This window comes from Hyla sarda, chromosome 2, assembly GCF_029499605.1.
Source record: "Hyla sarda isolate aHylSar1 chromosome 2, aHylSar1.hap1, whole genome shotgun sequence".
Lineage (NCBI taxonomy): Eukaryota > Metazoa > Chordata > Amphibia > Anura > Hylidae > Hyla > Hyla sarda.
The window spans coordinates 339879267-339906232 of NC_079190.1; the positions used below are offsets into that span (position 1 = coordinate 339879267).

Below are 26966 nucleotides of genomic sequence, written 5' to 3' on the forward strand. Positions count from 1 at the left end.
TATATGATGGGATCACATTACAATGCCATGAAAATATAGCATGTCCATATCAGGCTAGGTTTCTTTTAAAAAGGTCCTAATTAAATTTACTTAATAAAAATACCATTGCAGTAACTGTATGGGGGGGGTTACCATGAAGCATTAGTGGCAACGTTATACTTGGACTTTTAAGGTTAGTGATTTAAGGTTAAGTTATTTGTAAAAAGCTGTCTAATGCACAAGACCATTTAGAAAATACCTTTCACATCTTTACTTTCAAGTGTTCCATTTCCAAATAGTTTGTCTCTCCAATCACTATTTAGCAGTTTCTCTAGAGCTGGCATTGCTGAAAAGAGAGTAGTATATATAAATAAAAATATATTGTCAACTGCCACAGGATATACTGTAATACTGAGCACAGACCATGCAGATTGAGAAGACCGAGGGCACATTACTGTCAAAGGGTTGTTCATTAAAAGGAGTTATACTACAGAAAACATTGGGGGAGATTTATCAAAACCTGTGCAGAGGAAAAGTTGACCAGTTGCCCATAGCAACCAATCAGATCGCTTCTTTCATTATTTTTTAGAGGCCTTTACAAAAATGAAAGCAGCAATCTGATTGGTTGCTATGGAAAACTTGTCAATTCTTACTCTGCACAGGTTTTGATAAATCTCCCCCATTGTCTATAGTTAAATCCAGCCCCAAATTATGAAAAACAAAAAGCACTATCCTTTCACAAGATCTTCTAGCAATATTATAATATATTAGTATCCCACCACCTGCAGTTTCTTTTCAAAAGTTGTGTCCATCTCAGTAAGTGTGATGAGGTGGACACATATGCTTAGTCATGCACCTCCCTTCACTGGGTATGCAGAGGAATCCCTAGTGTGGTGAGCAGTTGTTTTCAAAGCTGCAGTGTCTTCTCTGCTCCTTAGAGCTAGTGTAAATGAAGCAAAAATTGCAGTCTTTACCTCAGCCAAGCAGAAAAGACACTAGAGCTTGAGAGACTGCCAGCTCACCAGACCAGGGATCCCTCTTCATCCCCAGAGGGGGAGAGAAGGCGCAAGAGAGAAGGCGCAAGAGAGAAGGCGCAAGAGAGAAGGCGCAAGAGAGAAGGCGCAAGAGAGAAGGCGCAAGAGAGAAGGCGCAAGAAAACAGTAAATTAATTGAAAAAAATATAGCAGGTGGGACTATACCAACATTATTCCTGGAATATTTGGAGATACAAATATATTTTTAATAAGCATATAATGGGACAACCCCTTTACAATTAGATAACTTGCTAATCTTACTTTAAGCTCAGAGCCTATTGCCCTTCTCTGGACAGCAATGGTCAACTCTATAGCTTTTTTTTTACCTGTAACATTCCCTGAGAAGCAGAGTTAATGCATAGTATTAAGCAGTCTACAACTGATTGCTTAATAAAGTAAGCCTTCAATCCCTTCCAGACACTGTAATTCCATTAAAGGGGTAGTCCGGCCAAAGACATCTTATCCCCTATCCAAAGGATAGGGGATAAGATGTCTTTGACCAGAATACCCCTTTAATACCATACATCTACAATAAAAATAAGCCAGTAAAGTGTGTAAATGCACAGGAGGTCCAAGGAGAATCACGGAAGTTGCATTGGAAATAAAAAACTGAGCCCAGTTTTTACTTTCTAAGGAGACATCTGCAATTGCCTTGGACCTTCTGTGCTTTACTGACCAATCATTAGTGGTCAGCATTGTCCAGTATGAAATATACATTCAAGGCACTATCAGGTGTTGTGCTCTGCTAATAGTTAGTGGTATCATCCCCATCATCCCAAACTCTCCTGCCTATGAAGGCCTGTTTATTTCTTCTAAAGTATGTAAATGGTTAATGACATTATGGCAATACAAGAAAGGAGGAACTGACTGCAATGTCTTTAAAGATACTCATATTTTAAAAATGATATTAATTAAAAAGAAAAAACTGTAATTAGTATAAACAGTATGTCAAATCTATCATGTCAATTATCTGCTGGGTATAAAGTCTGTGTTTAGCGACTTACCATCTTTCATAGTTTTGCTCAGTTCAGGACTTTCAAGGCGTCCGTTAAACTGTGGTGCAACATTTCGAGAATCAGGGGCATACAAGGCATCCTGGGTAAAATAAAAGTCACAACAACAATGCTAACAGAATTAGATCCACTATTTAACTTGTGTTTCTATGATCCATTTCTATATTTTAGATTGCTAAATTACTGTCTGTAATCGTGTTTGAACTTCGTAGGCAACTGGCAATGTCAGAGTATTTGAAAATGTCAAAACAGTTTTTCTTCAACAAGCCAAAGCTAAGAAATATTTAATTTACTCAAATGTTCTCACTAGGTGGCAATGTTGTCTATTGAAAAAAGTTAAAATAGAAAAATTGGTAGGGATTGCTTGTCTAAAAGGTTAGATTACCTATTAGTTGGCTATCTTTAAGCATTACAAAAAACTTGACATGTCACACAGACATGGCAAGTTTTGATTGGTCGGGGTCTCCCACCATGCTCTGAATGTAAATAGGAGAAATACACTGCAGCACACTCCACTCCTGGCTCCATGCTCGATCTGACTCCTTGCAGGAGATTGGCTTAATTATAGGTCTATGGAGACAGAGCCAGGGAGTAAAGTGTGCTGCCACACACCTCTCTAGGCTATATCTATAAATCGATGGGGATCGCAGCACTTAGACCTCGACTGATCAAAACTAATGTCTGCGTGACACAGGGATTGGTTCTTTGGAGTTTCATGACCTACCCTCCAAAAACAATGTACTAGGCAGAATGTATATTGTAACTAAAGCATACATATGCATCTTAACATATGTAAATATTTAGCTTACAGCTAATAAAGTTAAATCAGAAGATCAGGAAGATTTTATGTAAGCATATTAATACAGGTTGTTGCGAGTGTTATAGGTACTCTATGATTTTTTTATTTGGAGAGTATTCTATTACAAACACATTAACTACTATGCAATTCAAAATTTGCTAACTTGTGTGTAAACTGTAGATAAAATCTGCACAATACCATCACAATTTTAGGCTGCTATTTTTAGTGGATTATGTTCATGTGTTATATGTGAAGCAGATTTTTCTCAGAAACTTCTGCAAAAAATGTGTTCCATTCACCTGTATGGGGTTGTTTCTGAATTAAACACACGCTCTCCACCCCCACCCAGCACGATTCAGAAGAATGAGACAGGCACTGCAACAGATCTGCCATGAGTAAATTCACACTTCACCCATATTTTCACCTTAAAGGAGTACTCTGGTGCAAAGTATTCCTGCTCCGTCCTGCCCGGGCTGCAAAATAAATGAAAATAAACCATCTCTCACCTTCCTGGGTTCCCGCAGAGCGCCACTACAGCTGATCGGTCCTTCGGTCCATCCTCTTCATACTTCTGGGTGTAATGAAGCGTCACATAGCGCTCAGCCTATCGTCGGCCGAGGCAGAAGATCGCGGCGGCCGGCAATAGGCTGAGAGCCATGTGACGCTTCGTTACACCCGGAAGTATGAAGAAGATGGACCGGAGGACCGATCAGCTGTAGTGGCGCTCTGCGGGAACCCAGGAAGGTGAGTGATTGTTTATTTTCATTTATTTTGCAGCCTGGGCAGGACGGAGCAGGAATACTCTGCACTAGAGTACTCCTTTAAAGGGGTACTCCGGCGCTAAGGTATCTTATCCCCTATCCAAAGGATAGGGGATAAGATACCTGATCGCGGGGGTCCCGCCGCTGGGGACCCCCGTAATCTTGAACACAGCACCCAGTTAGAATCAGTCCCCGGAGCGTGTTCACTCCGGGTCTGATTACTGTCGATCACGGGGACAGAGCGTTGTGACATCACAGTTCTGCCCCCGTGTGACGTCACGCTCCGCCTCCTCAATGTAAGCGTATGGGAGGGGGCGTGTAAGCATATGGGAGAGGATGTCATACGGGGGCGGAGCCGTGCCGTCACAACGCTCCGTCCCCGTGATTGACAGTAATCAGACCCGGAGCGAACACGCTCCGGGGACTGATTCTAACGGGGTGCTGCGTGCAAGATCACGGGGGTCCCCAGCGGCGGGACCACCGTGATCTTGCATGCAGCACCCCGTTAGAATGGCGCCGGTGCACCCCTTTAAAGGACTCAGCAAATTTTCATTTTTTCCTCCTTCCTTCATAACAATTTCAATTTTTTCACCTACAGACCTATATAAAGGTTTTTTTTTTGCGTCACCAATTGTACTTTGTAATGACATCACTTATTTTAGATATCACCTGCGGCGAAAATAAAACACACATTTGTGGGGTGAAACGAAAAAAGAAATGCCATTTTGTAAATTTTGGGGGCTCCCATTTCTACGCAGTGCACTTTTCGCTAAAAATTATACATTGGCCGATATTTTTCATTGTCTTTAGACAATTTTTTAGCCGACATTTATCATTGCCTTTAGAGACTGTTTTTTTGTGTCTAGAAAAGGCACAAAAAAGGCGCAAGCAGGGTTTATTTGTGCCTTTTGGTTTTCACATTTCTGCTGATTTTGAGTTGCAATCCACTGATTTTGACAATACACATGATATGGAAGGGTTTTATGAACTGCGCTTTTTTGTGAAAAGTCGCAAAGCCACTGAAAAGTCTCAAACTACACCAGCCCAGACTTAGTTTAGCTTTTTGGTGTATGTGAAGAGAGAAATTTCTGAAAATGTGACCTGCACAAAATTTATCAAATGCTCTGTGACCATTTCATAAATTTGGTGCTCCTACACATTACAAGCACACACACACACACACAAAAAAAAAAAAAAAAAAAAAGGGTAAAAAATGCTTCACTTACACCTACAATGATAAATGCTGGCCATTATCTTTATTCAGTTTTTTTTAAATACTTAAAAAAATTATAAGCTACATCCACCATAATTAGTATGTTTAAAATTGGCATCTTCAACTTTCATTTTTCCGTGTACGGGGCGGTATGAGGGCTCATTTTTTGCGCCGTCTGTAGTTTTTATCGGTACCATTTTTGTTTTGATGGGACTTTTTGATCGCTGTTTATTAATATTTTTATGGTATATGAAGTGACCAAAAAATGCACAATTTTGGACTTTGGTATTTTTTAAGTGTACGCCATCGACCGTGCGGTTTAGCTAACCTTATATTTTAATAGTTCGGACATTTACGCAGGCGGCGGTACCACATGTTTATTACATTATTTATTTATTTTTTTTAAATGGGAAAAGGGGGGTGATTTAAACTTTTAATAGGGAAGGGTTAATGAACTTTTAGTACATTATATTTTTTTTCCACACTTTTTTCTTCTTTTTTAGCCCCCATAGGGGGCTACAACATGCAATCTTCTGATTACATAGCATTGATCAGTGTAACCGGCACTCTGCTGCTCTAGCCTGCTTTCGCTGATCGGACGACAGAGAGGCAGGTGAGCACCCTCCCTTCATCCGGTAAGCTGATTTTGTCGCGATAGTCCTGATCAGCTCTGCCGAGCTGCCGGGATTCTTTTACTTTCACTTTAGACGCCGCAATAAACTTTGATCGTGGCGTCTAAAGGGTTAATGCCGGGCATCGGCCCGATCGGCCTTGCCCGGCATTAGATGTGGGTCCTGGCTGCCTGTAGTAACCAGGACCCACCGGGTTTGACACGTTCTCTGCCGGTCAGAACTGTTTAAACCCATTAACCTGGACCAGGGCGTACAGGTACACCCCGAGTCCTTAAGGATCTGGGATGCAGGGTGTATGCATATGCCCTGCGTCCCCAAGAGGTTAAAATCCAAATACAAATGCCTGACTCACCTGAAGAGTTGAATCCTGTTGTAAAGTAGCAAAATGGGTTACATGTTGTAAGATGTCTTCTTTAGAATCTTCCTCCATCTTAGGGCAGAATTCTGCTGGAGACGCTGACACCTTCAAATCGACACTGCAATAGAGAGATGAAAAGGGTTCATTGAGTTTATCATTTCTGTATTTTTACACGCTAATAAAATGTGGTCAAATAATAAGTTACAGGAATATCCTTGAGAACAAAAATAAAAGTTCAATCTAGTCACTTTAAAGGAGCAGTATAAACTACAACACTCATATTATGAACAATACAGCTATATCAGTGAAGGCCTAGACTTGAAAAGTACAGCCCAAGCAACTTTGCTTTTATTACATTCTGTTAAATGGTCACTCTCATTAAAACTAATTTTTGCTATTGCACTCCTTATGGTAAAAAAATATTTCCAATGTACTTTGTTAAAGAAAAATGACGTTTTCTGTGTTTTATTTGTGCTTAAAAAAAGCTCAGGAGCACATTTTCCCCCATCTCATACACAGACTTTGGACCGAAGCCCAAACACAGGAAGTGCCGCCTGGAGTGCTAGGGGGGGGGGGGTCCAACCAACAGCATATGGCAGTTAAGTGTGAGAGGAGCTATGATTGGATGAGGCTGGACACCCCCCCTCAGCACTCCAGGCTGCACTTCCTGTTTTTGGACTTCGTTCCAAAGTCTGTGTATGAGATGGGGGGAAATGTGCTCTTGAGCTTTTTTTAAGCACAAATAAAACATAGAAAGCTTTATTTTTTTTTAAACAAAGTATACTAGAAATATTTTTTATTTACCATAAGGAGTGCAATAGCAAAAATTATTTTTAATGAGTTACCATTTAAGAGCTTAGGATTGGGAAATGCTGTTTCCTTTTTTTTTTTCCATAAGGCTGCCTCATGAAAAATATTGATTTCCCCTTGTGGAGATTCAGCTGGAAGTGAGTCTACAGAGCAAAGCTCCCTTGAAGTTGTACTAGAGAGACCTGTTGTGCACAGGAAAATCTCTCTCTCTACATTTGTCTTCATCTTACAATAGCATAATGCAGGATAAAGGTTTACATAACAAGTGCAAGGAATTGAGCAATATATTCTTCACCAGATTGATGGTCTTTAGAGAAGTGATCTAATAAATTCTTATGGAAGTGATCTAACTACAAAGCTTTAATATCTGCGAATCTGAGCATGTTATTACCATTCTTCTATTTTCTCTCAATCCAATAACAGAACTAAGTATTCTGAAAATCAGCTGCAAGTGAAATACTGTCACAGGACTCCCATTTCTGGGACATTGTAAGCAATAACAGACCATTTAGGAATTGCTGTAAAAGTAATTCCCTGTTACTTGGTGGAAAATGTAGCTTCCAATCTAAGCTTCTCATTCTTGTTTTAGTACATTAAAGTGAATTCTACACAATGAATCAAACTAGACCTGAAGTGATATAGTGCGCCAAGGGAGAAAGTTCAATCAAAGGAAGTAAATTCATGACTCAAAGTTCACAGCCATTGTCGTTTGTCATTGTGCACACTATTGCTTGTGCTTATTGTCCTGATGAAAAAAGGGAGGAACACAGCTAGCTGTAAGGGAGGAAAAACAAGGATGAGGAAAGAAAAGCGGCAGCAACAAAAGCACATGAAAAGTGGTTCAGTACACGACACATGATATGAAGTCCTATTAGGAAATGTTACTTTACTAAGACGATGGATATCCACTGTTACTAGACATTAATATAAAACCAATAGTAACAAAAAGCTAATTATTATGCAAAATAAAATATTAAGAATATATAGGAGAAAGGTGAAGAAAAATCAGTCAATTCCTCCATTGAATCATTTTCTGGGATGTGTTTGCCTTCTTTACTCAGACCTTTACTCCTTATAAACACCCTCACCTCTGTATTTAGCTTTGCTGGCACAATACTGGAGGGAGTGCAAAAGCTTCCTGGTGGAGGCAAAGCAAGGAGAGGCCACTCAGCAGGGGGCACAGGAAGCAGAACAATGAGCGGACAAACTAACAAAGGAAGTATGACAAGAACACAATGGGGCATTGTGAGAATGTTCCGCTGCCAGGAACCTGTACGCTCACACACAGACATGTATCATTTATCCACAAACAGTTTACCTACAATGCATGACTCACACACCTATATGTCAGCAATGATGACAGATACACATATTTCTAAGCACCTGCTGAAATAAATGCAGTCTTTAGCAAATGTTATTAAGATCCCTTCATACATTACCACTGCTATCTTATAGTTTCATCTGCTTATTCTCCTCTCCCTCTCTTATCCTCCTTCATTCTCTCCATTTTTCACTCCCTCCCCCTACCCATCAGGCCTGTTCCTGCCCTGCAGGTTGCTGTGGGGACTCTGCCTTCGCTAAGGATGGCATTGTTAGAATACAATGACTTCCCCCACCCTCGCTCCATGCACTGAGCCTCTCCCACATTCCTCACACTCGGCCGCTGATCACCAGGGAAGAGAAAACACAAGGGACACTTTAGAACACCCATGTTATTAACAGCACTCCCGTACAAATATAGCTTTAAATATCTTTTAGCCTTCTTTCTCACTCACGCTCCCTATGAGCTAACATTTACTTTACTTCTTTATCATTGATTCTGCAGGTAAATCTCTGCACACCTGGTTAGAGCACTGACAAAAACAGCTCAAAAGCTACAGAAACAGAAATATATAAAAAAATATATAAAGGACATAACATTTCATTCAAATTAGGGAATATATGTACTAAATGCTGCTAAAATAATAAAAATGGAAGTGAAACCCTAGAAGAAAATGTTCCTGCAAATTCATCCAGAGACCATAGGTGTACATGTTGTGGTGAGTTTCTGAGGTTACATGAAGGTTACCTATGACTACCCAAACCTCATGCATCCTTCTGGGGTGTAAAAGAGGCACTCTCATTGTTAAAAACTTTTGATATACTGCAGAACCAATCATAATATGCCTTTTTGAAATATACATCTATTAAACATTTTTTTAAGTTTCACCAGAAATAAAACCTAAAAATTGCTGCCACTAGGTGTCGCCTGTCTTTTATCCAGACAACTAGTCTTGATTTTGCAACATACTGGATACCAGCCGTAAAGCATGCTTTTATCCAGTATGGGCGATCGCCGCTGTATTCGCTACAGTGTATGCACGGGCATGCACTGCCTGTGAATGAGCGCAGGGAGTGCGCACACACAGGCAGTGCGGAGTGATCCCTCAGTCCAAGAGAGGGAGCTCCCCAATCTCTAAACCCTATAATGCAAGCTAACCACATGCCACCCCCTTTCCCTCCGGCACCAGCCACGATCCCTTAGCCGCCCCAGCGCACACAGGCACGCAGCTGAGTGCATCGCTGCTGTGACCTGATCACCTGCATCTTCATGTTGGTCACTGGTGAGGAACTGAAGGAGCAGCGGGTGGTGCAATTTGGGGTCAAGAGGCGGGGGGGGTTTAATGTTTGCTGGGGGTTGTGTGAATGATGTGTGTGTATGTACTGCATGTATGTATGTATGATCTATGAATGATGTGTGTGTATGTATGATGTACGAATGATGTGTGTGTATGTATGATGTACGAATGATGTGTGTATGTATGATGTACGAATGATGTGAGTGTAGGAAAAGGGTTAGAGAGTAGAGTGCAATGATTTGCAGACTGCCCAGGCTCGCTCTGGAGACTCCGAGCAGATGAGTAATCCCTGTTAGAGACAGACAGACATGTCCCCTCCAAAAAGAAGAAAATCAAAGTAAGTGAGCAACAGATTAAATCAGATAAATGCCATTTGCTCTGTATATATAGGTCCTTTACACATTACTGAGTAACATCCTTTTTTTTGCACTATGACAGGTACGCTTTAAAGCAGTGTAACGTTTGTGGTCGTACCCCTGGCTCGCAGAGGAAGGTGGGTCAGTTTGGGGATTTGGAACACATCTCAGGCCAAGTGTGGCTTTCAACTGTGGGTGCATCTTTAAGGTGCTGGCCATTTTTGTTTTTTGTGTTGGTGTTGGTATTGGTAATTCTGGTCTTGGTATACGATTTTGGCAGTAACCGTATATGGTGGTAACATGTTAGGTGATCATATTTTCTCTTTGTAGAGGCTGGTATTTTGTAACAGTATGATTTTTGTTTAGAGGTATATAGAGTGTTTACCTATTGTCTACCTTTCTTGGCCTATAATCAGGTGTTCTGAGCAAGATACCACACTGATGCCCATCTGTTCTAAAGGGGCAAACAGCCAGTGAAGGTAAAATTCACTGTACACAATGTTATGCTATTAAAATGAAAATGCTCAGTCAACAGCAGCACACAGAGTTTCCACGGAAAAATGAGTGAAAACTGCTAATAAGGTGATGAAAACAAAACTGAATTATTAAAGAGGGGGTTTCTGGCCCTTCATTTATTAGCCACACAGGGCAGCAGCTAAAAATATGAATCTCTTGCTTTAAAAGGTTCAGGGGAATAACATTTTCATTTACTGGAAATGCTGTAAAGCTTCAGTCTGAATTTTCAGACAGAAGATCCACAGTGGAATATATTAGCAGCAACATGGAGATTTAAGAAAATCCACAACAATATCCACAGCTGCAAATCTGCACCCAACCCGCACAGCTAGTTTTACCTTTGCTGCTTCCAATTTGTCTGCAGATTTCCTGAACATTTGGATACAGTTACATGTAAACAAGCATTATGATTTTTAATACAGTAAACCCCTTCAGGACACAGCCCATTTTGCCCTTAGGACACAGCCAAGTTCCCTTTTTTTGCATTTTCGTGTTTCCAACTCATATTTGATGCTTTGTATTTGAAGCTGCAGATTTTATGCTACATATTTCAATGAAAACTAAATAACTGAACACAGCTTCAAATCTGCAGCTTGAAATCCTGTGCATCAAATACAGGTGAACAGACCCTTAAGAGACGTCTCTTTTTCCATTCATAGAGCCATAAGAGGGCCAGTGTTTTGCACGACCAGTTGTACTTTGTAACTCCACCTTTAAATTTACTATAAAATGTACAGCAACACCAAATATTTGTGGGGAGAAATTGAAAAGAGAACAGCCATTCATTTTTACAGAGTGCACTTTATTCTGCAGATCAATACAATGAAAAGAATACCCATATTTGCATGCTCTTATTATTGTACTGCAAAAAAAGTCAAACAAAATGAGTATGTTTAAAATTTATGTATTCCGACCCCTATAACTTACTTTTCCATACATAGGGCTGTATGACTGGGATGAGATTACCAAAATAATTTCCTTTTAGTAATGTTTACACCATTTACTGTACGGGATCATAATCATTATGGGGGAGATTTATGAAAACCTGTTCAGAGGAAAAGTTGCCCAGAGCAACCAATCAGATCGCTTCTTTCATTTTGCAGAGGCCTTGTTAAAAATGAAAGAATCAATCTGATTGGTTGCTATGGGCAACTCAGCAACTTATCCTCTGGACAGGTTTTGATAAATCTCGCACTATGTTATGTTTTAATTCCGCACGTAATGATACCAAATTGATTTTTTACATTTGAAAATGGCATAAGGAGGTGGTTTTAATTTTTATTAGGGGAGAGGCTATTTGCATTTTAACGGCACTTGAGTGCCACTCCTCTCACCTGCTCCATGTAGCTCAGGGTTCAGATCTTTTGCTAGAGCCTGCTGAGCCAGACCCTACCAGCAGATCACAATAACATTGAGTAATGCTATGCAACATGTTTGGCATTGCCATGCTAAAATGTCTGAACTATTAAAACAATGTTTATGATGCCGTGAGAGGAAACCGTCCAGAATTGCATATTTTTTGTCACATCACACCTTAGAAAAAAAATTAATAAATAAAAAAGTGGTGCAGATAGAGATTACTGGCCACGGTGCAAAACATGAGCCCTCATACAGCCGCATAAGAAATTTTTTTATTTTATTTTTTTTTAAATAAGGCATGTTTTTAAATATAATTTTGTCTGAAAAGCTTTAGCTTTTTTAAAAGCAGTACAATAATAGAAGTAAACATGGGTAATGTGTTAATCATATTGATCCACAGAATTTCAATTTTTTCCATAAAGTGCACCCCCCCCCCCCGCCACACACACAATTTTTTTTTCGTTGCACCGTCAACTTTACAGTAAAATGAAGAGTATCATTACAAAGTACAATTGGTCATGCAAAAACAAGCCATAATACATAGTCATGCATGTCTGTGGATGTAAAAATAAAAAAAGTTTTCAAGGAAGAAAAACCAAAGTGCAAAAATTGAAAACTTGCTGTGTCCTAAGGGCAAATGGTCTGTGTCCTTAAAGTGTACCGGGCATTACATTTTTTATATATATATAATGAGGAAAACAACATATGTATATTTGTAATATACATTGGTTAACCAATGTGTATATTTTTGTCCCAGGAGATATTGCATGTGTGTCTAAGAGGAGTCCAAATTCAGAAAGTGTAAATGGACAAGCAGGGGCTCTGCCCACTGGGGACAAGCAGGGGCTCTGCCCACTGGGGACAAGCAGGGGCTCTGCCCACTGGGGACAAGCAGGGGCTCTGCCCACTGGGGACAAGCAGGGGCTCTGCCCACTGGGGACAAGCAGGGGCTCTGCCCACTGGGGACAAGCAGGGGCTCTGCCCACTGGGGACAAGCAGGGGCTCTGCCCACTGGGGACAAGCAGGGGCTCTGCCCACTGGGGACAAGCAGGGGCTCTGCCCACTGGGGACAAGCAGGGGCTCTGCCCACTGGGGACAAGCAGGGGCTCTGCCCACTGGGGACAAGCAGGGGCTCTGCCCACTGGGGACAAGCAGGGGCTCTGCCCACTGGGGACAAGCAGGGGCTCTGCCCACTGGGGACAAGCAGGGGCTCTGCCCACTGGGGACAAGCAGGGGCTCTGCCCACTGGGGACAAGCAGGGGCTCTGCGACATGCTCCCAGGTCACGCAGCAGGATGGTTGACAATTTGGGAGTCTTCACAGATCCCTGCTTTTCCTGCCCTCAACTTCTGTATTTGGACTCCTCAGAGACACTCATGCAATACCTGCAGGAACATCTTTTTTTCACCCAAAATATACACATTTTTAACCAATGTGTATTACAAAGACACTCATAACGGTATTCTCTACATTATATAAAAAGTTTTTGTTAACAATAGGTATATGGGAGCTACAGCACTCTGGCATCCCATAAGAATTAATGGAGCATGCGCCAAAGTTCTCCTTTATACAGATGCCACTGTGATATGCTGCCCTATTTAAACTAGGCAGCATATTACAGTATCAGCTCTGATGTAATATTAGGGGGTGTAACACTCAGTTGTCAATTTATTTATAAATTCCTAGGAGAATTAACAGATTAATAACACAATGCAGACTTGAGATGTTCCAGAATTGTTCTTTTATGGGGAATACATATATTTACTAAAAACAGACACGAGAAATATCAGGCCCTCATAAAAGAAGTTACCTTTGCTCTTGTAGGTTTCCAGAATAGCATTTCAATCCATCCTGTTCTGCTGAAAAATCCATTTAAGATAGCACTAGAAGACAAAAAAAGTAAATAAGTTTAAAGAGGTTATTTTGTTCCAGTGGGGGGGAAACAAACAATAAAAAAAAAAACAAATAGCAAATTTTGAAATATACTTAATTAGCCTTATCTTACTATTTTGTGAAAAAGCTTGTATGCAGATTAGTGTGCAACAGTTCCAACAATAAACAAACCCATGTGTAGTCTAATCCTGCAGTCATCTATTTGTACAAAACACAACACTTTAGAGGCATCTGTGGTCAGAACGGGTTAGTATTAATTGACAGTGAAGGGAGAGATTCTCTTAAACACAGCGGGTTAATAAGAATGAGATACATCACAAAAGCAGCCCTGGTCTAAGCAATTACAAATTACATTGAGGAGGCTTCACTGTGTACAGGGGAAGACCACAAGTATTTATTAAGGGACAGCTGCTCAGAACTATATGGGTAAGAAATAGGAGGGAAGCCTTGATTGACCTTTTATGCATAATGCAAACTAGCACTGCAACTAACATTTTCATAATCGATTAGTTGACCGACTATTTCTTCGAGTAATCAAATATAATTAAAAAAAAAAAAAAACACAGGATTGGGAAGAGTTAATGGAAGGACGGGAAAGAGGAAACCGCACCTGGAGGGATCACAGAGTAAAAACAACAGGCCAGCACCTAAAGGGTTAACAGTCAAGAGCAGGGTTAGCACCTAGGTTTACCTGTGAGCCAAAGCCTTGCTGAAGAAGGGAGGGGGAGCAGTTTACAGATCTTAGAAATGGCAGTCCTCCCTGCACCAGAAAGATCTGTCATTGCAGGAAGGATGAAGAACAGAGGTTCTGGCAGGAGACGGGATCAGGGGGCTTTGGCAATGTCAGGACAAAGTTTCTTGTGACTGGAAGCACCAAAGACAAAGATGCAGTGCTTACTGATTATGCTGGTGCCGGCTTCCAGATTGAACTCCAGGTTGCAGTCTGTGCAAGAGGTAGGCCGCATATGTCGCTGGCCAGCAGTGCCTTGAAAAGGGAACACAAAAGGCACCAGAGAGTAAGGATTAAAGGGGTACTCCACCAAAAAATATCTTATCCCCTATTCGAAGTATAGGGGATAACATGTCTGATCACGGGGGTCCCGCCACTGGGGACCCCCACAATCTTCGTCAGGGCACCCCAGTCATCCGTGCATGAAGCGCACTCCCATACGTGCCGGATGACTGGTGACTACAGCCCCCACACCCCTCCATATTTGTCTATGGGAGGAGGGATGACTGCAACATACTAGCTGTCACGCCCCCTCCCATAGACATGAATGGAGGGGATGTGGCGTGATCACAAACGCGGAAGCTCCAAGCTTCCGTGTTCCGGACGCCGATGCTACCGGCCCCGAGATTGCGGAGGTCCCCAGCGGCAGGACCCCTGCGATCAGACATCTTATCCCCTATCCTTTGCATAGGGTATAAGAGGTTTTTCAGCGGAGTATCCCTTTAAGACTAAAAGGCTAAGAGGCTGGGAAAGAGGTAGTGGTAGCAGGTATATACAATTAGTTGATTAGCCCCACCCCCTAATGACAGATAAATCGATAATGGAAATCATTGACAACGATTTCCAATATTGAATAGTCATTGCAGCTCTAGTGCAGACACTTTTGAACAGTGTGGACCCACCAGGAGAAGGGAGAGTCTCAGGATGCATACACTCCAGGCTCTCTACTGTTCATAGCACTATCTATGCCCCATCCATACTTCCTATTTTCTTTTTTTCTCTTCAGCTAAAAATGGAACGTTTGGTAGTGGACAGCAGATTGTAGAGAAGAGAGACACCTAGTGGCCAAGACTTTACATCTTTTTTTTCTGTGGCAATTAGTCATTTTTGAAAATTAAGTGATTAACAAATATGTTGCAAATCACATGGAATGGAGAGAAAATGAGGGACATCAAATGGAGGGAAATTGTTTGAAAGTAGAGAGACTATTTAAGTATTAACACACTACATAATGTATTATTGTGCTTTACAGCAGCCACAGTCTATAGGAAGCAATCTGGAGCTGACTTCTTAACATACATGAAAGTGACCTGTGCAGAATTCACTGTGCATGAAGCAGGAGGAAGTAAACATAGCCTGTTACTTTTAGGCTATGTTCATGCAGTTGTGCTCCGTCCTGCTGTGGGTACATTCGGCTCTTTGTTTTCTACACTGCAAAAAAAAAAAAAAACACACCGTGTGTCCGAAACACATCATTAGGGTATGTTCAGCTTGGTCTAAATAAATACACAGCTGTAGCCTGCAAGAAGACATTTTGTAGGGCTCTGGCCAAGTTGAGGGCCTCATGTCCCTGGTCAGCTCTGCTTGATTATACTGAACCTGTCACCTGTTTCATGCTGTCCAAATCATGGGCAGCATGAAACAAATGCAGGCAGTGGAATGGCAAGACACTTATTTGCTTTGAAATGCTCAGGCATGTTAAAGAAATCATAGTTTTAAAAGTAGTGACCCGGGTAATTAGGCAATGGGGTGGATCCCTGCAAATGCTCCCAGCTGGCCATGAGTGGAGTGTCTCTCCTTAGGAGTGTATAGAAAAAGATAAGTCAAGGCTGGGTTCACATCACGTTTTTCAACTACGGTTCCCGCATACGTATTGGGATGGTATTGAAAACGGTATACATAGGCAAAGCATTGCAAACCATATGCACCCTGATGCATATGGCTGCGTACGGTTTGCTTGCAATACGGTCTTTAACAGTACTCCAAACTGTGTTCAACCACGGTTTTGACTCTGGGTTAAAAACCGTATTGCAACCGCATTCTTTTTAAAATTTTTTTTTTTTTTTTTTTTTAACATGGATGTCAATGGGAAATGCACATGTATACGGTTCCATACCCAAAAACGTATGCATTTTTTCTTTGCACATGCGCATTTGCATCCTAAAGTCCCCATCCTAGACCCCTCATATTAAAAATGGACAGAATTTTCAAAAACGTGTTTTTTTTAATTAAAACGGACGGAACTGTACGCACTTTTAAAAAAAGTATACGGTTTAAAAACGCATATGTTAACTTTTTCCCATACTGTTCCATCCGTTTTTTTCCCCATACGGTTTTTGATAGAAAACGTATGCGGGAACCGTAGTTGAAAAACATGAGGTGAACCCAGCCTCACTAGGGCCGGCAGTGCAGAAAGCAGCTGCAGGGACCATGTCCTGTGACTACTTATCTGCATCACGATTGCCTTTTAAAACTATGATTTCTCTGAAGTCTGAGGCTATGTTCACATTCCAGAATTTCCATGTAGAAATCTGCATTGGAATTCCACAGCAGCATAGACCCATTGATTTCAATGGGATTGTAGTGTGCTGAGCACACAGAATTTCCACCACAGAAACATCTGGCATGAAAATTTTAATTATGGTGTCCGCAGAAAGAATGGACATGTCCATTCTTTCTGTTGACTCTGCACGGAATGCATTGCCGTCTACGAGAGGGTGCATTTCTGAGCAGTCCCAGCACCGACATGTCATGCCAGTGCTCCGCAGTCTGCAGAATGTCCACACAGATTTCCTGTGCGGATATTCTGACATTTGAACATAGTCTAAGCATTTAAAAGTACATCATAGCATCACTATCATGCTGCCCATGGTTTGAGCAGAATAAAACCGGTGACAGGTTCCCTTTAATAGCCCTCGTCCTGGTAAATTTGTATCCATGTATCCAGTGCACCAACACCCCTATCAATTAGGTACAGTGATGGTAAGAAGCGAACAGCTTTATAAAAAGAAAAAGTGCTTTAGCACAAAGCAGATTGAGGTAATCTTGCCAGTGTACAATAGTACATAAGCCCACTTAACCTGCACAATTTGGATGGAAATATTTTTTTAAAAGGCCATGTTCACATGTAGCAGAGGTGCTATGTGTCCAATCATCACACAGAAAAAGCACAAACATGTGACTGCAAATTGCAGCAGTTTGTTTTAAAACACAGGTGGTTTTGCTGTGCGGCAACTGGCTCTGTGGTACACTACTATTATATGTGAAAGTCATTTTACCAGATGAGAGGAGTCAGACAGAAGCCGCGGTAAGCCAAACCACCTCACTTGAATGTACCTTGAAGAGCCATTAAGAACAATTAGCATTAGACATTGGATTTCTAGTCGTATTTTGAAGGGAAAAAAATATATATGATAAAAACTAAAACATAAAAAGCACAGGACAAAATTGGGCTGCTAATGCTTCCAGAGGACTGACTAGGCTGGATAAAAAAAAAACAAAAAAATAAAAAAATAAACACACTATAAAAAATTCTGACTGCAAAATAAGTACTATAAAAAAAAATAAAAAATGTATTTTAGTGCAAAGAAAGGGAAGAAAAAAAAAAAAAAACACTGCAGGTACATCAATTAGAGGAAGATCCTAGGACTCATTTTCCTCCAATGATTGTACCTACTTTGCACTAAAATATATTACAATAATGTATGCAATTTATAGTTAATGGGCGAGTGCCGTGGAGAGGTATCTTGTTATTTTGGGATATGTATGTGGATTGTAGGTCACCACCAGTTTCAGCTGCAGTATTTTGCTAAGACCCATATAAGTTCACTCTATGGTTGTCTGTCTATAACATGTGGGTAGTGCTGACAAGACTATTAGACAATATATAAAAATGGTATATCATTTTATTATATAATGATTAAGGTATAGTTCATTTATACCTTGACCCCCCCCCCCCCCCTTAAGCATAAACCATCTACAAAAGGTCCATTTTTGAGGATATTAAAATCCAGCCTTATTGACCTATATAAAACACAGTTCTTGAAATATAATTAAGTTACCTAGACACAAGTACAGTTTACATCAGATATAAGCAGGCCACCAGAAAAAGTACATTCTGCATAAAAGATTTGTATAATCATCATCATCATCATCATCATCATCATCATCTTCTTCTAGCCTCATTTTTACATGGCCTCAGCTGGCCACACAATATTCATGGACAAACACCAGATTTAGAGAATGCTAATAAAATAATTTATTTTATTTTATTAGAATTGATACCTTATGTAAGAGAGAACGTTTTCTTGAAAGATCCATTTGTACAAAAATATTTACGCAGCTAAGAATTTAACAATGTAATATCTCCTGATCAAAGCCTTAGGTATTACCAAAAGTAACTAAAATATTTGCATGCACAGTAATACTGTATATATTGGAAAAAGCAATAAGAAAATTTTTTTTTAAAATATATTCTGCATTGTCAATAACCAGACATTGCATCAATATTTATCCCCACTATACAATCTATGGGTTTATAAGTTATGTACTCTATATCACCACGCTTAAACAGCCACAAAAACGAATTATATTACATAACGCGACTATGCAGCCAGCAGAGACTACAAAGCCAATAATGTAAATGCTACAATTTTACTACAAAATGCATACCTTCATAGAGATAAGGAAAACATTGAGTCAACCTACATCTATCTCTTTGACTGCACATAACTCTTATGAATAAACATGAAGCAGTACAATACATTTTACATCATGTCGATGTTTAGTATAATATAAAATAAATGTAATACACACTTTTTTTTTTAAACATTAAAGCACAAGTATACATGAAGCTAATAGTCAAAATGCCCAGGTACCGTATATTACTTCAGATAGTTAATTTTTTTCCCCAAGATATCATTGGTTGGTAGCTACGTATATACATAAAGAAATATATAAAAATTTTATAAGAGAAAGAAACCTTGCGCCATAGAAAGGACTGCCCTCTTCATGCTCATGCTGCAGGAGCACCCATAAGTGATTTTGTTCAAATATCGAAGAATCGAATCATATAAAGTCCATGCATTAGCTTGTAATGTCTGGTTATTTCGGCACAATGCATGTTCCTTACCTACAGTGCTCTGCAGTGTTAGTGTAATTTGTGGTTTTATATCAGTTTGATCCAAATATTAAATAAATATTGTTCTTGACCTTTCTCCAGTCAGCAGCCCACCATTTATTAACGTCACAGGTAACGGCATCTCTCACCACATTGCTAGCTATTTGTGTAACACAGTCAGGGAGTAGTATTCTCATTACCAGAGATCCCATCTATTTGTTCCTACCTATGAAGAGGCAGGAAGTGGGTTTAGCAGTGATCCTATCAGATTCCTGCCTCTATTCTTATAGCTTATTTTTCCAACCAAAAATGTTATCTATGATTTGTTTAGAATTAAGAAAAACACATTCAACCCCCAAAACCAAAGTAATGCCATACTGTAAAGTAAAATTAAAAAAGGTACCAGAGCGTTCAAAATAAATTGACATGTCCTCGGATCATGTCAAAAGGTTTTAATTGGTCGGGGTCTAAAAGTTTAGACTTTGATTGATCGCTAAAACTAGTGGGGAGAGATGGATAGCCAAGTATAGCTTCTCTCCATGGCCCCATAAACTTACATTCTGAGACACGCTACTTAGCGCTGTATTTTCCCAGTTGTGATCTGTACACTGAGCAATCAAGAAACTTATGACATGTCCCTAAGACATATCAAAAGGAGTTTGCTGAAAAGTCAGCGACCATTTAAGTACATACTTTATTGGCCATTCTTATGTCCTTCATGATTGTCATAGTACAGAAGTGTTGAGTTGGCACCTTCTTACAACTCTGCAGATAAACCATGTACAGCTTTAAAAGACAAAGTCCTTGAGAAGGCCACCCATGATCTAGACAAGATTTTTGGGCAGTGACTTTAGACTTTTCTTACATCCTATTTAGGCTAGCACACTTCAGGGAATAACCCCTTCTGAAGGTCCTTTAGGGTGCGTTCCCACAGGGCGTATACGTAGCGTATTTGACGCTGCACAAAATGTATGGCAGCAGCGGGAAATACGCTGCGTATCCCTTGCTCACTATACACACAGGGCTTTCCGGCGGCAGCCCTATGCGTGTAGTGAGTTTTGGAGGCGGAGTCGCGTGTCACAGACACGCCGGCACATGGCCCCGCCTCCAAAACTCCCTGCACACATGGGGCTGCCGCCGGAAAGCCCTGTGTGTATAGTGAGCAAGAGATACGCAGCGTAGTTCCCGCTGCTGCCATAAATTTTGCGCAGCGTCAAATACGCTGTGTATACCCCCTGTGGGAACGCACCCTTAAGGGTACATTCACACATCCAGGATACTGCGCAGATTTCATGCGCAGGATTTTTAACTGCTGATTAGAAGATGTGCTCCGTCATTTAATTTACACTGAAATCTGCAGCAGAAAATCCTGTAAAGTGTAAAAAGTAAAGTGTACAGAAGATTATCTGGAGATTTCACAAAAGAGCTTAAAAGGCTTCAGAATGTACTTTGATATCAATTGTGTAATAAGTTTATAAAACCACAGTACAAGAAACTTTTGGGTGGGTGCTGCAGTAATGATATTTTATTACACATAAGGATATGTTCACACAGAATTTCCCCTACTTCTCTATGCAAAAACCACGGCACACAAGTAATTTGTAGCAGATTGCAAGCAAATTTCCATGTGAAAATTCGGCCTGGAATCTAAGACCCATTTACGTCAATGATCCTGATATGTTAAAGGGGTTATCCACAATAAGGTGATTATAATACGTACCTGGCAGACAGTAATGGACATGCTTAGGAAGGATCTGCGCTTCTCTTGGGGCTTAATGGCTATGTTGTGAGATTACCATAATACTGTGGCTAGCTTTTTGTGAACTGGTATTTCCCATTTCAGGTTTTTTTTTGCCTACAAATCCAATAATTAAATTTCCTCCCTCCCACACATCAGCTACCCCACCCATTAAAACATAAATGAGCTGCATCCATTCCAAAGACCTGTGGTTTTCAATCAGGGTGCCTACAGCTGTTGCATTAGTTGCAGATTGATCTCTCTCCCACCAAGCGATTGCTCCACCCACTGAAGCAGACAGGCTCCCTGTCATCAGCTGACTAGTGAGTCAGGTCTCGGCCGCATTGCAAGCTGGAAAAAATCTGAGACAACAGTCATTTTGTATGCTGATAAATATTGAAGTGAAAAATCACAGAAGAATGGTGAGAAAACCATCACACACAGGTACAGACACTATATTATAAACTACACTAACTTTGCAGCCCCTGTAGCATAGTAAAAAAAATCCTGGAATACCCCTTTAGTTCTTAAAGCAGAATACTCCTTAGGCTATGTCAACACAGGCGATAAACAGTAGTGGGCATTCTGCACGTTTGACTAACCAGTGGGCACTAGGACCGCTCGGTAATTTGCTACCTCAGACAGCAGTGCATTTCCTTGTGGACTCAGAAAGAATAGAATTATTTCTAAGGTCACCAGATGTTAGAGCGGAATATTCATTCGGCATTTCGTACAGACATTCTGCCGTGTGAACATAGCCATAGCCTATGTTCACACAGCAGAATTTCCAAGTGGAATTCTGTGGGAATATTCAGCTTGGAAATTTAGCTGCAGCAGAGTCCAATTAATTCCAATGGGATTCTGCTGCACTGTACACAAGCCAGAATATCCTGAAATCCTGATTCCAGCATCTGTAAAAACATTGAACCACTTAAGTGTTTCTGCTTGGAAATGCATTGCCGTCTATGAAGACTGTGCATTTACGCGTGGTCCTAGTGCCACCAAATCAAGTAAATGTGCTGAATGTCTGCCCATGTTTTTTTACATTAATGGAGACTTTAAAAGGGGTATTTCTGTGGAAAACATTTTTTTTTTTTAAGTCAACTGGTGCCAGAAAGTTAAACAGATTTGAAATTTACTTCTATTAAAATGAGCTGCTGTATACTACAGAGGAAGTTTGTTTCTTTTTGAATTTATTTTCTGTCTGAGCACAGTGCTCTCTGCTGACACCTCTGTCCACATCAGGAACTGTCCAGAGAAGGATAGGTTTGCTATGGGGATTTGCTTCTGCTCTGGACAGTTCCTGACATGGACAGAGGTGTCAGCAGAGAGCACTGCAGTCAGACAAAAGAAATTCAATAAAAAGAGAACTTCCTCTAGTATCCTCTATAACTTTCTGGCACCAGTTGATAAATTTTCCACTGGAGTATCCCTTTAATATCAGGCAGAATTTCCACATGGAAATTCTGTTTGGAATCTACTTCAAATTACTAGAGCAAAATTTTTTGCAAAAACGAAATAGAGGAAATTCAGTAAGGAAATTCTGCTGTGTGAACATACAGTGGGGCCAAAAAAGTATTTATTCAGCCACAAATTGTACAAGTTCTCCCACTTAAAGAAATGAGAGAGGCCTGTAATTTTCATCATAGGTATACCTCAACTATGAGACATAATGAGATAATAAAATCCATAAAATCACATTGTTTTTTAAAGAATTTATTTGCAAATTATGGTGGAAAATAAGTATTTGTTCAATAACAAAAGTTCATCTTAATACTTTGTTATAGACCCTTGTAGGCAATGAAAGAGGTCAAACGTTTTCTGTAAGTCTTCACAAGTTTTTCACACACTGTTGCTGATATTTTGGCCCATTCCTCCATGCAGATCTCCTCTAGAGCAGTGATGTTTTGGGGCTGTCGCTGGGTAACACGAACTTTCAACTCCCTCCAAAGGTTTTCTATGGGGTTGAGATCTGGAGACTGGCTAGGCCACTCTTGGACCTTGAAATGCTTCTTACAAAGCCACTCCTTCGTTGCCCGGGCGGTGTGTTTGGGATCATTGTCATGCTGAAAGACATTACATTTCATCTTCAATGCCCTTGCTGATGGAAGGTTTTCAAAGTCTCACGATACATGGTCCCATTCATTCTTTCCTTTACACCAATGAGTCATCCTGGTCCATTTGCAGAAAAACTGCCCAAAAGCATGATGTTTCCACCCCCATGCTTCACAGTAAGCATGGTGTTCTTTGGATGCAACTCAACATTCTTTCTCCAACAAACACGACAAGTTGAGTTTTTACCAAAAAAGTTTGGTTTCATCTGACCATATGACATTCTCCTAATACTCTTCTGGATGATCCAAATGCTCTCTAGCAAACTTCAGACAGGCCCCGACATGTACTGGCTTAAGCAGTGAGACATGTCTGTTACTGCATGATTTGAATCCCTGGCAGTGTAGTGTGTTACTGATGGTAGCCTTTGTTACTTTGGTCCCAGCTCTCTGCAGGTCATTCCCTAGGTCCCCTCGTGTGGTTCTGGGATTTTTGCTAACCGTTCTTGGGATTATTTTTGACACCATGGGGTGAGATCTTGCGTACAGCCCCAGATCGAGAGAGATTATCAGTAGTCTTATGTTTTCCATTTTCTAATAATTGCTCCCACAGTTGATTTCTTCACACCAAGCTGCTTGCCTATTGCAGATTCAGTCTTCCCAGCCTGGTGTAGGTCTATTGTTACAGCGGGTCTGACCCGGGCGCTGCAGAGAGGAGAACGCCGTGAGCGCTCCGGGGAGGAGCAGGGACCCGGAGCGCTCACGGCGTTCTCCTCTCTGCAGCGCCCCGGTCAGACCCGCTGACCGGGAGCGCTGCACTGTCACTGCCGGCGGGGATGCGATCTGCGTAGCGGGTCGCATCCCAATCTACTCACCTGTCCCGTTCCCCGGGTGTCACGTCCCGGCACGCGCGGCCCTGCTCTCTAGGGCGCGCGCGACAGCTCTCTAAGATTTAAAGGGCCAATGCACCACTAATTGGTGCCTGGCCCAATCAGTGTCTATTAGCTTCCCTGCTCCATGTGTATAAAAGCCCACTTCCCCTTCCTGTCCTTTCCGGATCTTGTTGCCTTGTGCCTAGTGAAAGCGTTTTGTATTTGCCCTTACCAGTGTTTCCAGACCTTCTGCCGTTGCCCTTGACTATGAACCTTGCCGCCTGCCCTGACCTTCTGCTATGTCTGACCTCGCCTCTGTCTAGTCCTTCTGTACCACGCCAGTCTCAGCAGTCAGTGAGGTTGAGCCGCTACCTGTGGACACGACCTGGTTGCTACCGCCGCAGCAAGACCATCCCGCTTTGCGGCGGGCTCTGGTGAAAACCAGTAGCAACTTAGAACCGGTTCTCCGGTACGGTCCACGCCAATCCATTTGATAGTTACATAAAGTATTCTGCATCTAGGAATGTAGCTGCTACACTGTATAAAATACTATTTATAAACAGGTATAATGTTAACCACTGATTTATAGGATCAGATGAAAGGAAAAAGTGATTTTCACTGAAATATCCAAATAGAAGAATGTATCAGGCTTAAATCTGTATAAAGTTTAGCACAAGTGTTGCTGCCAATCACTACAGTGTGCTGTAAACACTAGAGTAAATAATGTCATCTTTGTAACTGTTCACTGCTAGGGCCGAAATTTATTTTGCTTTGTTCTCCTGAAGCGGCTTGTGTATACTTTCTGAGGTTATGCAACAATAGTAATAAATTCCAGGCAGGATTATTTTAAATTTAGCCTGAGCAAAACAAGCAGCATAACACATTTGTAACACAGCTGCAAAACTATACAATAACCCTTCATAGACTCTACCTGCACTGTGACCTGTAGAAACTAGGGCGCTTTTTATCTACACAGCAGAAGAGATTGCTCCTTTGAGGGTCATCCACGCGTGAGGCTTTGGTTTCAATCCAGCTACTTGTGAAGTTCCAAACTTCTTTCATCTTTCAGAATGTCAACTTCTAATTCTCAATGGCTCCAATACAATCTGTGCCAGCCCCTAAAAACTTAACCAGGGTACAACATACTGAACTCTGAAATTTCTCTCTCATGAAGTCAGTCCTGCCTTTTTCCTTATCCATTAGAAGTAACTAGCTAAATTAGGAGCTAAATTCCAATAATGTTGGGAAGATTATTTTTCAAGCCATATTCAGTAAAAACTAAATATGTTTAAAAAAACAAAACATGGGAAAAAAAACCTAGATTGAAAAATTTTCGAAAACCCATAAAATGTAAATCAAAATACAGATGATGACATGTATCAGACACCACGATAACAGATCTCTCATTTTCCAATCTCCCTCTGTGTGTGTTCTCTGTGTACAGAGATACATCACATGGAAAGTTTCCAGTAAATGCTGAACAGCTGGCCAAACACTGTAAAACTGAACTGTGTATGGCAAGTGCAACAACTCGTTCTGGTACTTGAGCTGGGGTGTTTATCTTGCTGTTCAAATCTGTACAAAAAAAAAGGCATGCAGTTTTGGTAATAGACACACCCCCCCCCCCCCCCCCCCCCCAACCATCTACAGTATAAAAAAAAAAAAAAATACATCTAGTTAGGTACAAAATCATACCACTAACTGCTTTAACATAAATCTGCAAAAAAAAAAGGCATCAGCAAACCATACAGCTCACTTTTAGCCCATTTTCCCATGTCAGAACGTCCACAAACTGCGAGTACCGGTGCTAGGACCACACAGGAATGTACCAAATTAGACTGCTATGCATGCCATGTGGAGTCTGCAGAAAGAATGAATGAACGAACAGACATATGGCACTGAAATTCTGTCGTGTGCACAGCACAGCAGAATCCCGTTGAATTTAACGGGATTCTGCTGCAGCGGAGTTTATATGCCAAATTCCAATGCGAAATCTGGCACAGAAATTCCAACGTGTGAACATAGCCTTAGGGTACCTGGTAGTAACTTATTGACTTTGGTAGAGGAGATAAGGCTAAGCTCACATGTGCACCAGAGACGCCATTCAGAGCCAGTCTCAAATTCCATCAAAAATGCTAGTAAAATTCTTGAAACCACGAAAAGGATATTTTAAACCATCCATCTACCTACCTTCCGCCTCTTCTCTGATGCTTTTGTTGTCCTGCTGCAGTCCCCGGTACTCTACTCTTCCTGGTTCCCTGGTCAGCACGTCATGCTGTGGCTCAACAAAACCCAGCCTCGGCCAGTGATTGCTGGGAGACAATCTGACATATTAAGCACATGCCCCAGTCTTCTTTCTGGCGCCAGAGCTCAATACATCAGATTGCTGCTCAGCCAATCACTGGCTCGGGCGGGGCACCACTGAACATGACAATAGGAAACCATGAAGGGGAGAGCATCAAGGAATGCAGCAGGACAACGGAGGCTGTGGGGAAGCAGCAGAAAGTAGGTGGAGGTATATTTTTCTTATACCTGATAGAATGGTAAATTTGATAAAACACCCTCCCACCCTTTAAGCCAATGTGGTCCATTTGGTTCTATAACTAAAAATAATAAAAATGAGTAATCAGGTGTGAACCCAATTTAAACATGCATGCCAAGCGAAGGCAAAGGTGAATGGAAATATCAGGGAAGCTGGCCATAGACTCACCCATATCAAATCTATATGTTAGTACACCTTTACAAAGCATTTGGGGGGGGGGGGGGGGGGGGGGGGGGAAATCACACAACAGTCAAAAGTAAAGTTCCCCTTGCTTCCTCTTTATGTGACTTCTTAAAAAAGGTAAACGCTTCTTAACATAGTGGCTTCCTTAATTCCCCCAATACAGTAACAATTCTATCCAAACATGTTTTGCTGTGATATGTACATTGATCTGGCATTGTAATGGGGCAGCAGTGTAATCTGATTATAGATTAGATGATCTAAAAAAAAGCTGTAGAGAAGAGTAAATGGTAAAACTTTGCCTCTATCATTTTGGTGGTTTTTTACTAGTTTGTTTTACTTGGCTGGTCATTTTATAGAGTCTGCAGCCCCATCTATAAAAATCAGGAAAACA

General features: G+C 41.0%; 1 protein-coding gene and 1 long non-coding RNA gene across 8 annotated transcripts in view; one reads left to right on the forward strand and one right to left on the reverse strand.

Annotated features, from left to right (window-relative positions):
* Window positions 1–26966, reverse strand: part of SOX13 (SRY-box transcription factor 13) — a 67594-nt gene that overhangs the window by 21876 nt on the left and 18752 nt on the right. For 4 of the 7 annotated variants that reach the window (XM_056558138.1, XM_056558136.1, XM_056558142.1 and 1 more), the window contains exons 2-5: window positions 13258–13330; window positions 5784–5907; window positions 2018–2108; window positions 239–325 (exon numbers count right to left, since the gene is read on the reverse strand). In XM_056558138.1, the coding sequence (XP_056414113.1) occupies window positions 239–325; window positions 2018–2108; window positions 5784–5907; window positions 13258–13319 (364 nt within the window). In that variant the 5' untranslated portion in view covers window positions 13320–13330. Of the gene's footprint in view, window positions 1–238; window positions 326–2017; window positions 2109–5783; window positions 5908–7227; window positions 7374–8038; window positions 8177–13257; window positions 13331–14238; window positions 14326–26966 lie in introns of those variants that run through there. The other 3 variants (XM_056558139.1, XM_056558137.1, XM_056558140.1) reach the window with 3 other exon arrangements.
* The window catches only part of LOC130356495 (uncharacterized), a 125142-nt gene that overhangs the window by 12897 nt on the left and 85279 nt on the right, over window positions 1–26966 (forward strand). The gene's annotated exons all lie outside the window — the stretch shown is intronic.